Source organism: Athene noctua, chromosome 10 (assembly GCF_965140245.1).
Source record: "Athene noctua chromosome 10, bAthNoc1.hap1.1, whole genome shotgun sequence".
NCBI classification, from domain to species: domain Eukaryota; kingdom Metazoa; phylum Chordata; class Aves; order Strigiformes; family Strigidae; genus Athene; species Athene noctua.
The window spans coordinates 14,571,537-14,589,153 of NC_134046.1; the positions used below are offsets into that span (position 1 = coordinate 14,571,537).

General features: G+C 34.9%; 1 protein-coding gene across 1 annotated transcript in view; it reads right to left on the minus strand.

Moving 5' to 3' along the window:
• The window catches only part of APPL1 (adaptor protein, phosphotyrosine interacting with PH domain and leucine zipper 1), a 30,673-nt gene that overhangs the window by 8,592 nt on the left and 4,464 nt on the right, over positions 1-17,617 (minus strand). Inside the window, exons 2-17 of the mRNA XM_074914743.1 lie at positions 17,114-17,212; positions 15,983-16,042; positions 13,991-14,062; positions 13,144-13,231; positions 11,526-11,567; positions 10,664-10,722; positions 10,038-10,184; positions 8,510-8,592; positions 8,246-8,404; positions 6,799-6,987; positions 6,025-6,067; positions 4,052-4,108; positions 3,672-3,763; positions 2,918-3,100; positions 570-619; positions 5-179 (exon numbers count right to left, since the gene is read on the minus strand). Of these exons, the coding sequence (XP_074770844.1) occupies positions 5-179; positions 570-619; positions 2,918-3,100; positions 3,672-3,763; positions 4,052-4,108; positions 6,025-6,067; positions 6,799-6,987; positions 8,246-8,404; positions 8,510-8,592; positions 10,038-10,184; positions 10,664-10,722; positions 11,526-11,567; positions 13,144-13,231; positions 13,991-14,062; positions 15,983-16,042; positions 17,114-17,212 (1,598 nt within the window). The remainder of the gene's footprint in view (positions 1-4; positions 180-569; positions 620-2,917; positions 3,101-3,671; positions 3,764-4,051; positions 4,109-6,024; positions 6,068-6,798; positions 6,988-8,245; positions 8,405-8,509; positions 8,593-10,037; positions 10,185-10,663; positions 10,723-11,525; positions 11,568-13,143; positions 13,232-13,990; positions 14,063-15,982; positions 16,043-17,113; positions 17,213-17,617) is intronic.

The window sequence follows — 17,617 nt, forward strand, 5'->3', positions numbered from 1 at the left end:
TTACTTTAAACAGTCACAAGTGACTAATAAATGTGATTCTGTCATCCTGAAAACGTTATGGATGGCACGAGCTGCTAGTATTTGTCGCATTGTTTCATAAACAACATCTGGACTTTCATCAGATTTCACCTCCATAGAACCAAGAAATCTTACAATAAATAACTGGTGAAGAATTGAATCTAAGACAAAGAGAAGTATTGAAAAAAGTGAACTTCATTTTGGGTTTTCTATTTCAAACCAGAGATGAACTGAAGTCAGGAAAACCCCAAATTTCTAATAACTTGTAAAGAGATTGCCCGTGCTTATATATTAGAGGTAGAATTACAGAAAACAGCAAGTCACACATCTTTTCATTTGGTTTAATGAATACAAAAGATGCAATGAATTATTTTTGAAACAGACTTTCAGACAGCAGCCCGATTTAACACGTCTAATACATCGCTTTGCTGATGTAACTAAGCATTCTAAAACTAATGTTAAATTAGAACAGGGAAGCTATAGAAGAAAATAGAAAAATAATTTTCAAATTCTGTTTTTTAATTTGCATTGAAATAAAATTTTTGTTTTACCTTCTGTTTCAGATTTTGAGCCTCCAGATTCACCAAAAGGATTTGTGCGTCTATTAAAAAATGAAAACATTAAACCACGAGTCAGATTACAAGAACCACTAGTGAATGATGTAGTAGTTTCATGCTGCATCAAATAAGAACATGTAATTATTTCACAGACTTGTAATCTGGACGAATGTATGATAAATCATAAGGACAAGCAATTTAATCAGGAATTAAATATAAATTGCTATATTTGAGGGCTCAAATTATGGGAAACATACCAGATACTGTTGTCCTATTGCTGCCATAGAGAGTTTTGCTCACATGTGGGGTTTTTTTATATCTGAATTAAGCCCAAGTCAAAACTTCGTTACTATTTGAAAAGATAGTAGTTTTAGGGGATGAAATTTCACAAAAGAGCTTCAGGAAATACCACCAAAAGCTAGTCCTGTCAGGACTCTATAGGAGCACCACACTTCACTGTCTCAAGTTGTTGAATTACTTACTGAAGAGAAGTCACTGGTTTTGTTTCAAATGCAGCTTTCTGAAAACCACTGGGGTTTTACTCCTAGAGGGTCAAGAGAAACGTGGCTATTTCTGGCTCTCAGAGACAGAATTGCTATCAGTTACAATGAAAAGTGAAAATACTCTAGGCTTCCAAGTCTACATTTTCCAATAGCAGTAAAGCAATGCTGAAATGAGTATGGGAAATGGGGACATTTTATTCAGAACTTCGAAAGAGGCAAAAGCCCCTTTCTCTTTGGCTAACTGGTAGCTGAAAAACTATTATCAGGAGTTATTAAATTTCAGATTAGGTTTTACAGGGGAGTAGTGAAGGTGTCACCTCTCAATAGTCAGTGTTCTAAGGGCAAGTTTCAGAACTAAGAGAAAAAAGTCACTCTTGTTCAGTGCCATGTCTTACTGACTGCCAGTTTTATCAGTGAAGACTTTTAACTAAGAGATGTCTAGTTTAAAGTATTAAAATTGCTCTAGATCTCACTCTGAAGTCAAGATGGCATTACTATCATGTTTATATAACGTGGACTCAATCAAGAATCATCCCATTAAATGTTGACCTGTGTAAATAAACTAAAGGGTAATTCTTTCTGCTAACACCTTCTGTTGCTCAGACTTTTATTGTCATTTACGGTTAGACTGAAACAGTAAATGCTAAATCTCACAGGATCTCTCAAAAGGCAAAAACAAAATTTAAATACAACGTCATCAGTATCAGAAACTAAGGAAAGTCTTTATTCTTTTAACAATACTTCTGAAGTAGCATGTTGTCTATCTGTATGAACATTGCGGTTCTTTGTTGACAGTGATGGTTAATGGAAAATACGGACCACAACTCTAACATTCCTACTATGAAAAACATGATTTTCTAGAATGGAATTATAACTGATGACATGAATTTAGCTGAAGTATTAACTTTTCCACTTTCTGGCATACAGTTCAAGTCTATTTTAAGTCAATATATACTCAAGGATCTAGCTAGTCAACTGATTATCCTCCTATACCAAACAACAACAAAAAGATAACTGTCAACAACAAAAAACCTTGAATATATATAAATTTAACTCTTATGAATCTGTGAGGTGCAACTGAAAATTCTAATATTTTTCTAGAGGGCAGGGGGATACAACACATTATTGTGACTAGAGTCATTAAATTAGTTTTCAGCTTTTTAGCTTTTTTTGTTGTTAAGAGCAGCTGGATCTGCAGATATGTTTTCTTAATATCTGAATTTTGTACATATAATTCCAGAAATGCAATGCAGATTTATAGGGTTTTATTATTAGAGTGGGAGGTTTACAAAAAACAAGTAGAAGAAAATGGGTTTATGTTTTGGGAGGAGCTCTTAGACAATTTTAACTTGTCTGTATATGAGATTACTCTAGAAGCCTAGATCATTTTCACTCACCTTTCAGGTTAAGAAGAGTGTCATCGTATGCCATCATCACCTGGAGGCAGGGCTACCAAATTTCTCTTGAGTTTCCAAGAGGAAATAACCCAAGCTGCTGGGTGAGCAAGCAATAGGAAAGGAAAATACTTTGTGAAACCGAAAGATTAAAATAAATCAATAAATAAAAGAATTAGCTGTTTAAGCAAGAAAAGCTGCTGCTAAATAGAAAACTATACCTTGAATCTAGTGCATGTAATTAAGCCATTATTATACAACTCTCTGTAACAATTAAAAAATTGTTTTGCTTCGCTGGCCACTGCAAATTTTGTGACATGAGTCAGTGCAAAGGCAATATGTGTTTTGGAGCTGCAGCCTAAACATGATTTTCCTGTTTGTTTGTTTTTAAACTACTAACATTAACTTTAGGATTTATTTTTTTCCTCCTCTCTATATTGCCTACCTGCCCGACTGCCCTGAAGATTTTGCTTGACCAGGAAGATCTTCACTAACTGGAGATATTATGTCAAATTGTATAGGAGTGTCAGGGGCAACAAGTGAATCCAAGGAAAGTGCCGATAAAGCTGCTGATTCAGATCCCAGTGACCCTGTGCTGCTAGTCCGAGCTGCTGGAGGACGAGATTGTCTAAAACAAAACAGAAAAATCAAAATGAAGATATCTTTGTTTCAGGTTGGTTGACAATAAATTAAACCATATGGGAGACCAATGCAATATTCCAAAACCGGGATGTAAAACAAAACAAAAACTAAAAATCTGAAGATGATCAAGGTATAGTAAACAAAAATGGAATCTAAATTCCTAGTCAAATTTAAGTAAGTCACTACTTTCATTAATAATTGCATCAGACCGTATTATACTTAATGTATGATTATATATTGATATTAAAGCAATCTGAGGAATGGCTTCCAGGAGTTGGACACATTAATAAAAATCTCATTGTGAATTCACAGAACAAACCAGACATAGGATGCAGACAACACAACAGTCTAGTCAGCTGGAAATCTGGATTACTTGTAACAGTGGATGCTAAACAATGCTAAAAAGGTGAGTACAAGAATTTTTCCTCTAGCCTACCAAAGATTTAGTTCTGCAAATAGAAAGTTCTGTTGTTTGTTCGGGCTTTGTTTTTCCTGGAACTTTATCCAGGATTCTCTTTGTAGATGTGCTCATCAAGTGACCTGTAGCATTAACTTACACAGTTGGCCGCATGCTCTCATGCCTCTGCTGAAAGGAAGGAGATGGAGTAACAGCCTCCAGAGCTGACTGATTTACACGTGCAGCAATTTCCTGCAACAGAGAGATGGGGGGGGGGGGGGGGGGGGAAAGAGGGAAAGAGATGTCAAAAAATTATACCAAATATAAAACTCACATATTTTTAGTGTTTTCTGTAGAAACATTCAGATGAAGGACATAATGGACTGTAAGCTTTCATACCATGGAAAGCTTATAATTAGACATGTAGGAAGTACTCAGCTTAATTCTATGCTACCCAATTAGATTCAGTTTATCTCTTTTAATTTTGTGCATATCTACATCTTAACATATCACTGATAGCATAAACTTTAGTCAAGTTACCTCAGGGTTTTCACTTAGATATATCTGTTTAGATATGTTGTTTATGGTGCATATCCACTGAAAGAGAGAGAAAAGAAAAAAAAATTATTTTTCACAGTATTTTAACAAACTTGATTAATACCAGAGTTGGCTAGTTTCAGCATTTTTTCCACTTTAGGGAGCCAAACAAGTATTCTGCACACCCAGCTTGTCATTAAATTCGCTATCTGTGTACTGTACCTTACAACACCACATTTTACTTTAAAAAATTATTAGTCACACTAAAGATCAAAACTAAAGCAAGCTTAAATCATGACTCTAAGGAATTAAAAAAAAAAAACAAAACCAGGATTCTCTGTATTCCATTATTCTGTGACTGCAGATGACATTGTTTCGTTAAGCCTTTATAAAGAATCTATCTGCCTTTTGTGGAATTTGCCCATTTCTTGCATATGTAAGCTAGAATCTGTTTTCTCCCTGTGCTATGGAAAACCACCTGCTCCTGCTCCTTGCTTTTCAACTTTTCTCCAAAGGACAAAACTAACTGCATTATGTATACTGCTGGTGCTGCTGCACTGAACCCCAGCTTGTTGTTAGGGTTGTCTATCTGTTGTATCTAAAAGACAGCACAGCACCTGCAGCCCAGAAAATCACACATCTGAGCTGCTGAAGCTGACTATAAACTCCCTTCCTCCAGTGAGGCATCTGAGGGCAAACGTTTCAGAGTTACACTATTAGCCAACTTCAACAGATAAACAAACATGACACAGAAAAGCTAAAAATCTCAGAAATAGCATAAAAGGTCATTTTATATCAACGTAACATGGAAGATTGCAGAGGAATTTGAATGCAGGCTGAAAGTACCATATTTTATATATTTCCTTATCCAACTGCTTGTCCAAACATATTTTAAATCACCAATGCTTTTAAAACATTTTCTTTCCCATGCCACCCCTTACTGAGAAGTCTATATGAAACAATAATGCAAACAGACACACCTTTTTAATTAACAAATACTTTATATCACTTACTACATCTGTTCCTTTGTTTCTGGACAAATCTGACTATGAATGTAATGAATCTGTAAGTTTGGCCCATCTTTGCAAGCCTTTGGAAAGCTGTAAAAGGCTGTCCAAATAAAATGTAAATTCTAATAACCAGAACCTTCTTTGTTAGACCAGTACAAGCTATTAGTTGTAAAAAGTCTAGAGAAATTTTTTATTTTCACCTCTAGAGAGAGCTAAATAAAGTAGGGAAAAGATATCCCTGGTGGTCTGGTAGCTTTTTTCCATTTCCTTTTCGCATCAATCTTTGCTATAACATAGAAGTTTGCTACCTAGTGTTTGAATACTGACATTTCTCAGCTGGTATTCAACCATTGCATGGGCCAGTAAATCTGCATCACCAGACTTAGCAGCTATTTGGAAACAGGGACCACAAGCAGCTTTGAAAGCAGTCCAAAAGCAAATTATTTCACATTTCTTGATTCAACTTGTTCATGAAGTATAATTGTGTTTCCCATAATGCATCAGGGGCAAAACCCCAGTTTTTCCTCATTTCTCAATTGCCTGTATCATTATCTGTGTCCTAACTTAAGAATTCCTCTAGCTTCCATTCCTGACAAGCAGGTAGGAAGAAGGAAGTTTAGGAAAGAAGGAACGAGAAGAAGGAGAAGCAACATTTCTCAAGATTCCATTACTGCTAGCTATTCTGATGAAGAAAAAAATCCCACATCTTCTTTTTCCCTTTCTTTCTTCCGTAATACTGAAAAGGACTTGGTGGTGATCATAACTGCATTTTTTTCTCCATGATTTAAACACAGTAATATTTTGGCAGAATCCTTGAAACCTATCATTATGGATAGAACAAGTTAAAAGTTCACCGCTCACTACCTAGAGAACATAAAATGAGCATTCCAACTATTCTAACAAATGTATTCCTTCTGCACAACAGAAAATCATTGCGCTCCATGCAAACCTCCTATAAAAGCTTACCTCTTCATAATCTTTTTTACTCTCTGCCTGTAGGATTGAAGACCTGAAAGATGAAAATAGAGAAGACAATTTTGTCTATTTGAAATGTCTCACAAATACATTCAGACAAGAAACTCGATTTTCGTGTTTGTACGCTGCACAACAAATTAAGAAAGGCTGAAGATTCCATATACATGCTGAGTGCAGTCAACATTTAATGGAAGGGGGGGAGGGGGGGGAGGGGGGGGCGGCTGTGGCGGGCAAACGGCACAGAATCACAGAATCATAATCACAGAATCATTCAGGTTGTAAAAGACCCCTGGGATCACCAAGTCCAACCATCAGCCCTACTCTACAAAGTTTTCCCCTACACCATATCCCCCAACATCTCATCTAAACGACCCTTAAACACATCCAGGGATGGTGACTCCACCCCATCCCTGGGCAGCCTATTCCACTGTCTGACCACTCTTCCTACATTTGCATTTCAACTGAAAATAGAAAAAGAACAAAATTCTAATTGTGCCCATGTAATACTTAAGCACTCACAAAATGCAGTAATATACAATTGTAAACTAATTATGATAATTTTATTCTGAAATACTATTCAGCTATGTTACAGAGCTTATAAACAAAAACCCAGACATTACAAAGTTAAAAATACATCCCAGACTTTGCTTCTAAATACCCCCAAAATCTATCAAGCTACAATCTGGCCAAAGGTGGACCATCTTTCTTTTCTTAATTAGCAAGTCCAGTGTTACCTACAGATAACAGTAATGTAAGAATACTTACTTTTTGCCATCAAAAGATGTTATCTGAAAACAGTACCGTCTGTCTTCACAGTCCACAGCCATTACAGAACAATTGTCTATATCCATGACAAGTCCCCCAGCTACATCACCTCTTGCCTGGCTCATCAGATTTCCACCTTGAGTGAAGTAAAACTGTCTCTCCCAACTGGAAGACACCAGCCCTGTCTTACTAAAAGATAAAGAGGTTCTTAGTTAGTAGATTGAGTTCAGCTGAGCTGAAAGTCACTGGAACAAACCATCTAGCACTAAAGAGAACTTTTTTCCCCATTTAATGTTTTAGGTTAGCTTTACAGCTAAATTAGTCTCTTTACATCCATTATTTTTTTCCATGATAAACCTATTAATAGGCAAAGAATACATAAAACAGTAATAATTGTATTCTTAAATTATGTGCAACAATTTAGAATAAAAAGGCATCAGTTCTGATGATCAGCTTTTATGGTATTGCTTTACACAATATGCATCTTCAAGTGATATGCATTATCAATATAGTTGATAAGACCTCTGAACTCCATACTTATATTGTTAAGACTAAGTTTTAAAAAAACTTTGTGCTAAGAATTAGCTTAGTCATGTAAGATACCTCAACTTTCAAGCATTTTGTACCATTCTGAAAGATTTCCAAAATTTTGCTTAGAGCATGTTGGTTTTTTAGTGGTGTAAGTTGTTTTTTTTTTCCCAGAACTACAGAAGAGGAACAATATGAAACCAAAAATCAGTAACACTTGCAGTTTGGCCTGTAGCAGTATTAACTGCTGCAACTGGGTTCTACTACAGAAATTCATTCAGCAAGTATGTTACTCTAACTGTTGGTGTAAAAGTAAGCTACATTTAAAAAAAAATTCCTTTGAGCTTATTATATAATTTCCAGAAAAAACTCTTGAGTATTACAGCATTTTTAGTAACTATAAAAATGAGCTAGACTTTAATAGAGTAACAGCTCCCTCCAGTGGACAAAACACTACCTCAGGAAATTGAGAAGGCCATTCAAAGTTACTTCGATTAACAGAGGATGTTTTGCCATGCATATCACAAGCTTGTCATATTTTATTAGTAATTTGAATCTCAGAGCTTTAACAGATACTTACAGAACAATCCTGATAGCTGCAATCTTGCTGTTTTCCAATTAGAATCAAGTGAAACTGCACTCTCATAAACTTTTTCATTTTGATGTGACAATTCAGGTAAAATTAGACTGAAATCAGAATAATGCTTTGCACCTGAATGACACTATGTCAGTGTAACAATGAAATTAATATTAAGTGAAGGAGTCAAAGAAAGAAACAGAACAGCTCCTGTGTGACTTACTCAACTAAGTAAACTGTAAAATCAGCATAACTAACTTAAAAAAGAATTGCATACTTTTTTTAGCTTTCCTTTCCTAAAATTAAATACTCTGGAATTTTGAAGTATCAAGTTAGTCTTACTTTCTTGCATTGAGATAGCCAGCTTTCCGTGTTAGATTTCTATGGACAGGAAATTTCATAGGATCAGGATCAGGCAAATACAGTGGATCACTAGCTACTTCCAAGTCCTCAATAGTTTGTTGCATGTTTTCTACTTCACACTCCATTTCCCTGCGAACACTAAGGTAAATAATGTGTTAGTAACAAAGATAACTTATTAATCAGTAGAAACATAAAAAATAATTGTCTTGATAATAGTTCAAAATGGCAACAAAAACAACTTACTTCTGTACACTTGTGCCAATATTGGTCAAAAATTCTTCCAATTGCTCAGTAAGATTTTCTGAACCCATTTTAAAAAAACTTATCTTTCAAAAAGAAAAAAAAAAGAGGAGGAAAAGGGAGAATTTAGTCATTAATAAAACTACATTAACAATAACAGATGAAACCATAGGAGGCTAAAGTTTTTCAGAGAAATTTTTCATCCCTCACTCCCACCAAAGCCTCTCAGTAAAGGCATGTTTCTGTCTGCAAGTGGAGGCTGATGCTGACATTAAAGTGGGATTTCATTGTGTCAAGAGAATGTGCAGAGTCACCTGGAAGAAATGTAGAAATATGCAGATAGTGCCCTGCAGAAGAAAAAGATCTGATCTTTCAGTGATGCCAAAGTCTCTCTATACTTTTTCCAGCTCACCAGTCTACTAACTGTTGTGTCATGGGTGGGATTATTTGGTGGGGGCATAGGGGAGGAGAAACCTATGAGGACTTGTCCAGAACCATCCTCTAACTGTGGACCCTGCCAAGGAGACCTGACAATATTTATCTTAAAGTATGCTCCATATTGGTCCAGAAAAACTGCCATCTAAATTGAGTTTAGCCATATGAAATCTCAGAACAGCGAGTCACAGGGCATGGCCCTGCCCTTCCCATTCTTAGATTCAGCAAAAACCTGCACCTGAACAAGTTGCACTATCTACTTTGCTACAGAAACCATCCAGAACTTAGTTCTTAAATAGAAGCTGCAAAGTTTCAGAAAGAAGTAAGAGTTTTTCTTGGACTTGGGAAGCTTACAGACAGTATGTAGAAGTTAATTTCTACTCAGGACACTGTGGCAGTGCCAAATGCTCGAGTCTGACTTTTTTTTAAAAAAACATACTGATGACATATTTCTGAAAATACAAATGAAGTCTCTACTAAGAACTTTTTCCTAACTGTATTTTCTATTGCACCCATCCTCAAATAAACCAATCATAAACTCCTTTATATTAAACAAAATCAAGACTGAATGATTTTTAGCAACCCTTGGCTGAAAACAGTAGTGATATGACTTTGATGATTATCTCACCTCAGAATACCTGCCACAGGAGACAATTTAACTGTCTGTCTCCACATTACTTTCTAAGAAGCTACACTTCCATGTGGACTTGCATGCATGAAAGTTTTCATCAGCTATTCCCATTAGTGATCAAGTGGAAAAAAAGTACCCAGCAATGAAAATTTAGGCACTGCATTAAATTTAGCCATCTGGGTTTTGGGGTAGAATTTTTATTTGCCACCCAGACTTTCCTAAAAGATTCTCCAATGGGATTGAGGGTACGTCACGATGGGATTCATGTACTGAGTGGGCAATGCCTAGTGCTAGCTAATGACACTGTTCATGGCAGCAGCTATGACAGCTACAGGGATAAGGATGGGATATTTCTTCTTCACCATTTGCTTCCTTGGATTGCAAAAGAGGTCTTACAATGGATTTCAGTACATGAAGTACTTTTACATCTTCTTTCAGACTACAGCTTTCAGAATCTGAAATTACCTGAGCTTGCATGTATCCTAGCAAGGGTTCTAGCATAGCAATTTTCTTTTTGTACTGAAGAGTATTTAATGCACAGAAATAATGCATCATAGTCTGATGCTGTTTTTTCCTTGAAGTATACACATCTTCTGTAACTTCAGCCTTGATCTAAAGAGAAACAGACAGGAGGAGGGAGGAAAAGGAATGTTTGAGACTTGATATTCATCACATGCCTTCTGGACAGCTTTATAGTCAGCATGAAAAACACAACACAGTAATGTTTCTACACTATCATCAGCAATCACATATTTTACCCTACAATTCCACTTCTCTAACTTATACATGAGAGATACATAAAAAACAACTACAACATTCTTTTCTCCCTGGAAAGTGCAGATATTTCTTTACAAAAATAAACTGAATATAGTATCACAATCTTAATCATAGAACATTTTCAGTACAAAAGAGGCATCTGTTGGGCAAGCCTGCTTTTCTGTTCTGAAGCAAACTGTCTATGGTGCTAAAACATAAACTATCAAACTTCAGGTAGAATCTGCCATATATTGTCTTCCATCATAAATACATAGATGAAAAGTATTTCTTATCTCCTCTAAAAATATTTATATTAAGTATTTTGTTTTACAAACCTTTTCATTTTCCCTTCTTTTTGACAACCGACTGTATCTGGTAATGGCAGCATCATGGTCTAAGCAATCAAGAGAGAATGTACAATCATTCTGATAAATTAATGACTTATGAAACAGAACAGAAAACCTTTTATATCACTGTGTGTTACACAGCCAGCTGAATGCAAAGTTCTGTCATATTAAAACCTTTAAGAACTGTTCTTGCCTGCCTATAATTACTTCAGTACCACAAATACTTGGGCTGAAGAAAAATTCTAACCAGATGCAAATATGGCCAAATTGTTACAAATTTCCCTAAACATCTAATATTCTTCAAAGACAAAAACTTTTTATAAGTAGAGACAACTTTCCATTACTAAAACCTGTGTCTAATCTTTTTTTTCTTCTAAAGCAATGAAGCAATTTACATTGAGAGAAGCAGAATCGTTTCTTAATCTTTACTTAAATAATATGTTCTCTGTAGTAGAACTAGCTAAAAATAGTAACTTCAGATAACAGGGAAGAGAACTATCAAATGAGTTTTAGGGAGGTAAAATTTGTTTATTAATCCAGTCCTAACTTTAAGAAGTGCGCTAGCACCTTACCATTTTTAGTAATTTTGGTAGCATTTAATAATTATATATACATTTTAAGTATTGTAAATAAGACTAATACTGCCAATTTGCCTTAACACTTCAGTATACAAATCAGGGATTTACAAGTGACCCAAGGCAAGCTGGGTGCTTAAGCATCACTGAAAAAAAATTACATGTTAATTAGTCACTTTAAGCCTTGCAAATAACTTCACTAGTTTTCTGAGTAAATAATCTACAATAATACTGCCATCTTGTAATATCTGTAACATTAAGTATTTTACACTTACCATTGCTTGCAATTTGGAAAACTTCTTTTAGAGTTAATATCTCTACAAAACAACATATCACAATTTAAATAAGTTGTTATTAACATAACATTTATACATTAAGGTTTCTATTGCAATATTTCACTACTGAACAGTTGTAGGTCATACCTTGTACCATGCTGAGTTAAAAGCAGAGGCACTATGTGGCTAGGGAAGTCTGCTCCTATATAGGGCCCAAATATCATTTATGGGGCTGCTTGGCTTACCAAAAAAAAGATACTGTAAGTTAAGGAGGAACTTCTTTACTTTGAAAGACATCGTCAATACAGATGCATCACCTACAGTTCTGGTCAGAGTTCTGGTCTGAGTTGGGGAAGTGGAAGCACAGGAGATGGGGAAGTATCATGGGATCAAAGGAAAGCCCCAAACACATTGTGATTCCTCCTACCTAAAATCAGTCATGTTCTAGATGGTTGTTTAGTCTCACTGTATCAGGGAGCAGAAAACAGCACAATACTTAGCACCTGTTCTGATCTTCATTGTGGTTTTGTGTCATGTTACATCAACAGAGAGCTATGTTCAACTTTATGGTAAAGCAAAGAGAAAAAAAAAAAAACAAAACATGGAAAAGCTTTATAGAAAGTGCCTGTGAAGCCCATAAAGTATGGCATCATTAAACACTACATCAGTTGGTGGTTAATAACTTCCCAGTAGGAAAATTCAATTTGCAATTATTGCTTCAGGGATGCTTCTTCAGGAAATATTAACTGGAGATTTCTCCAGGTTCTGAGGAGTAATACTAGCCTGAGATACTCATGTGCCCTTGATCAGAGAGCATCTACTTAATCCATAACTTTGCAACAAACTATTGCCAAAGAAGTATTTTTCAAGATTCATAAAGAGTAGAAGACTTGTGGAAGGGCTGTAATTTTTATTTCAATGTAGAATTAAGACGTTCATATGTTAGGTATAACCACTCTAGGATGTTCACATTAGGGATTTATGTTATTTTGGTTTTAACTGTTACCATTTATATTTGAAGCCCATGTGCCACACCAGCCTATTCACTTTAGCATCTTGAGTAAAATCTATCATAGTCAGAGACGTTATATATTATTCTAGACCAGGCAGAATAAGATACAGCTGTTACAAAAGAAACAAGTTGGAAGCATCTTATGCCTGCATGTAAGAAGTCACCTATGTTACCAGCGTGTGGAAGAACCACCTTTCTAAATCTTAATGTAACAAGTACTACAACTTTGGCACTTTGCCTTTTGAGTTTAGTCCAACCACTATATTGTCATGGTATTATCATATATACAAATGTTTCCTGAACATGAAAATGATCTGAAATTATTCTTTCCTAATGTTTACAGTACCTGCAAAATTTTCATCTTGAATAGAAGTGCTTCCATAATATAAACAGTACTTTTGTTGGAACAGTAAGTGTTAAGTTCTTCAACTGTAATACTCATGAATAGAAATAACTTACATTTTTTTAAAAACTGGGAGATGCTTACTTTTGAGAGCTGAAAAATAAGTGGCGTATTCTATTTAGTGAAACAGCAGCCATGGAGATTAAATGCTGGTTTTTTTATTGCTGCTGTTGATAAAAACAGTATTTGTTAGAGCCCTCTACCTTTTAGTTCCCTTTCTTTAAACTGGGTAATAGGAAACATCATTGCATCTGCAAGTTGAGTTGAAAGTACTGCATGGCAAGAGCTGAGCTGTAAAAGACAAGAGAAAGAAGGAAATTTTAGGAAAACTGTGCTGAGACTAAATCAAATCAATATAGATTGACATCAATTTCATTTAAAGATGACACACACAAGCATAATTTTGCACATTCATTTTTTTGCAACTACTCTTTTCTAGCTTCCTGATCTCATGACTAGCTTTTTATAGAAACCTTTACCCCTACTTTTCAACTTTATTCCAAGTGGATCATGTCAGAAGATGGCCTCATACATTCTGATAACTAGTCAGTTTATTTCTCCAGTCTCACTCCAGCTACATCACAGCCCATCTTCCACAGGTTCCTGAGGTAGAACAAATGTGTTCTTCATCCCAAAATACTGTTTAAGGAGAGGGATCACAGAAAAAGTCCTGATGATAAGTTTCTTTTGTAAGAGTCAGTCTGTCTCTAATACAGACTCAACAGGAGGTTCCTCTGTCCATCAGGCAATGCAAATACCCTCACGAAAAAGAGTGTCTAACTGCCATTCTGTAATATTTTATGGCTGTACCCACAGTAAGTTAAACTACGTTCTGTCTCAACAATGTATCCTCATTTTGCTGAGTTGATTCTTTATCTTCAGGTTATGTAACTTTAATATATGCTGCAATATACAATTCAGTGTTACCTTATTGACAAAAGAAAGCCATTTCTGTACCTCCTATCTTAAAAGAGGCTGGAATAATTCAGCAAGTTAAAGTCTATAGATGACAACGTTAGCAAGGTAAGGGAAACAAATACAAGTACTTGCCTCATCTATCACTTTTGCAAATTGCTGTAGAGTGGAAGTCATAACTTCATCATCTCCCCCTAGTGGAAAACGCTAAAAGAAAATAAAGAGGCATGTTGTTTGCAGTGTTTTCTGCCATTCACGAAACTGTATTAATCATGTCTATAAATGTATTAGGTATTCCATTACATTCAAACATTATACACTTAAGATATACTGAAGCAGTTTATTGTCCTGTGAAGAAGGAATATTGGGGCCGTGGGAGGAAGTAATAAACAATTCTCATTTAAAAAAAAGAATTCTATTTTCAAAATATATTAACTCATTAATCTAATAATTTTACAAATTAATATATTTTATTATTAAAAAAACAGGAAATATGCAGACTTGACATCTATTAAGATTTTTATCCAGCTTTGCAAATTATTTTAAAATTATAAAAAATTAAGCAATATTTGGTGATTATCTTAAACTCCTAGCTCTTAAATTATGTGATTACTTGACATTTTCAAACAAGCCAAAACAGTTTACTTCTGAAATGCCTCAATGGAGATTACTCAAAGTATGACCAAAATGATCACAACTGAAAAAGAAATAATCCAGTTAAAACATCATTTGTGTATTTTTAAGATAATCTCCTGACTGGGAAAAGAGGCAGTCCAAAGGAGACCAATCATAAAAATAATTTAAAAGGTACAATGCTAATGTAATTATTATTTTAATTCACAGCAGCTATATATAAAACACTTGGAAATATTCAAAAATGCAGCTTCTTTATTAAAAATCTTGAGCACCTCCTTCCAGCTTGTTAGGTCCCCCCCTCCTTCTTCTCAATGAATGTAACAAACCATAATTGAAATAAGGATATTTGGTGTATATTTCGATATCTGTAACTGCTAACAAACATCCTGCCCTAACTGGTTCTTCTAAATTGAAGCTAGTTCTTTGCATTTTGATTTTGCAAATACTGTATTTTTGCTAGAAAATGGCAGAAACAGTGCAATTCATTAAATAGCTGTGTCATTAAAGTCAATTTGGTATTGTATCAACAATGTTAAAACAATTCAAATGGCAGTATTGCAGCTACTTTAAAAAAAAAAAAAAAAGGCAGAAATAATTTAATTCCTGCTATAATTCAGAGAGTGCACAGACACCTTGGGCAGCATTTCCAGTCTGTCATTAGGAATATAAGACTTGTTTTTTTAAAAAAAAAAAAGACACTCTACATCTCCCTGTTTCTCTATCTCTTCCTAATGGGACTATTGTAGGTATCAATACGCCCTATTCTTAGAATCAAAAATACAGTGGTGCTGATCCATATCTGCATTACACCTATTCATTCGTAACAATTAGCAAAGGAAAAACAGTGTCATCTCACCCTTCTAGAAAGACTCACCCAACCAAAATAATTTGTAAATAGACATTTTCCAGTTTATCTCATTAGATGGAGAATGATGATAGGGACTGCCAACCTCCTTAAAAGAAGCAACTTTTTGTTTTTAACATGCACCTCAGAAAAGGGGTCTCAGCAGCACAGCTACAAAGAGGAAACCCTTCATAGTACAGGCTGCCAGAGGAGAAAGTTGGAGTCCACAATCCATGCTTTCAGAGATGAAATTATTCTCACAATAAGGGTAAATTATGGTTGTTAAATGAAGATTGATATGCAATCTCTCCTCTTTGTGACTAGTAAAATTAAAGCACTTAACAGGTTTATATACAAAAACAAGCCACCACCATGACCCTGAGCAACCTCCAGAACACTGATCCAAAAGTGAAATATTTCAGAACTTACTAATATTCATCATGGTAAGAGGAACTTCATTCTGTTTTAGTTGGAAGAACTAATATGAAGACAGTAAATTCTTTTGGCAAAAATTCAAGCCACCAACCACAGCAATTTATTTTATCTGGACCAAACCTAAACATGGTCTACAGTGTGCTCTGGAAGATAAAAGACTACAAAAATACATAGTCCTGACCACATAAAGACAACAATGATTTACACAGTACCTGTTTCTCATATTCCTTCAGAAGTTTTGAAGTCAGATGAGTTGCTGCACTTAATTCATTCTGATTTAAAAAAAAAAAAAACAACCAAAATACAAACACAAGCTTGTTACTTTTTGATTTAAATTAATGTTTAAAAAATCATATTTAGACAGGAAACTATAACAGACATGGAACTTAAAATGTGACTTTTCAGAAAACCTAAGCATCCTGCCCTTTCATTTCTCTAACATTGCTGAGTTACAGGTAATCAGTTTTTACAAATACCAAGTTCACAGCCTGTACTATGTGCACTGATTTCTGTATTTTTCACGTTAGGCAGTCCATATTTACATTTAATTATTTCAAATCAGCTGCCCTAGTTACTGAGTATTAGGAATTTGTAATCTGTACAAGAAAGAAAAGATTACAATGAACCTCAGTACTACCATGTTACAAACTGCTCTGTACATGTACACAGACGTGACCTAATTAGCAGATCATGGTATGGAATAACTTCATCTTTCATGATGCAGTTGAAGGAGAAAGCACAGAAGTGAAAAGCTAAATAGGCAGTAAAGTAAAGCTACATAGCAACAAACCTACAATAAACACACTAGTCATTACAGTAAAAACAACAGTAAAATAAAAAATATGAAAAGCATGAGTAATAAATCAGTAAAAAAGTCAAAGAGTTCAAGTACATACAAATTAAAAATACAGCCATAAACTCAATTTTCAGAAAAAAACCACACAAAACAAGATTCTGGCTTTGGCATAAAAGTGTGGTTACTTATAGATGATAAGTGAAACATGAATATATTGTGGGTAAAAAAATTATCTCCTACTTGGTACATACTAAGGTCATAATGAGAAACATTTTAGAAACATTTGGGAAATACAATAGAACTCCTAGAAGACAAGAAAGTATTTTTACTTGTCATAAGAAATTCTGTTGCAAAAGAAAGCACAAGAATTTAGTCTTTACCACTCCCTAACATACAGAAAAACAATAATTTCTTAGTTTCACTTCCACATTTAAAGAATGTAGAAGTTTAAAAAAAAATATTACTTATAAGAATTTTTTAAAAAGCAAGAGACATTAAATGTGGTTCAAAAGCTTTACAATGCATTCAAAAATTTCATTAACATTACCTGTGCATCATATATTCTGTGCATGGCTTGAAATAACTGATTGATGTAATTGGAAATTGCAGCAGCATCTTCTTCAAATACTCCTAGCAAAGACCGGGTCTGTAAAAAATGAAACAGCCAAAACACTAACATGTCAACTTAGAAAAACAGTATTTAACAGAATTTCAAAGTTAAACAGCATTGTTTCAGGTTTCATTACTGAAAGGTTTATAAACCTTCCAATACTGTTTACAGGAATGGTATCTGTTGCACGCCAGAGAATCTTAAAGATATCCAAGCTCGGCCTCACTCCTGCCGTGTGCCTCTCTCCAGGTTAATACAAGTACATTTTCAGGAAGGAAAGGACCAAGGGAGATGGCTTAGTGTATGAAAAAGTTGAAACTGTGGGCAAGTACTGGACCCACTATGGTACATCCCCAAGGAAAAGGATATAGATGACTAGTATTAAATAGCATGCCAGTTATACACATTTCTTATGCAGTGAGATCAAAACACTAGGCAGTG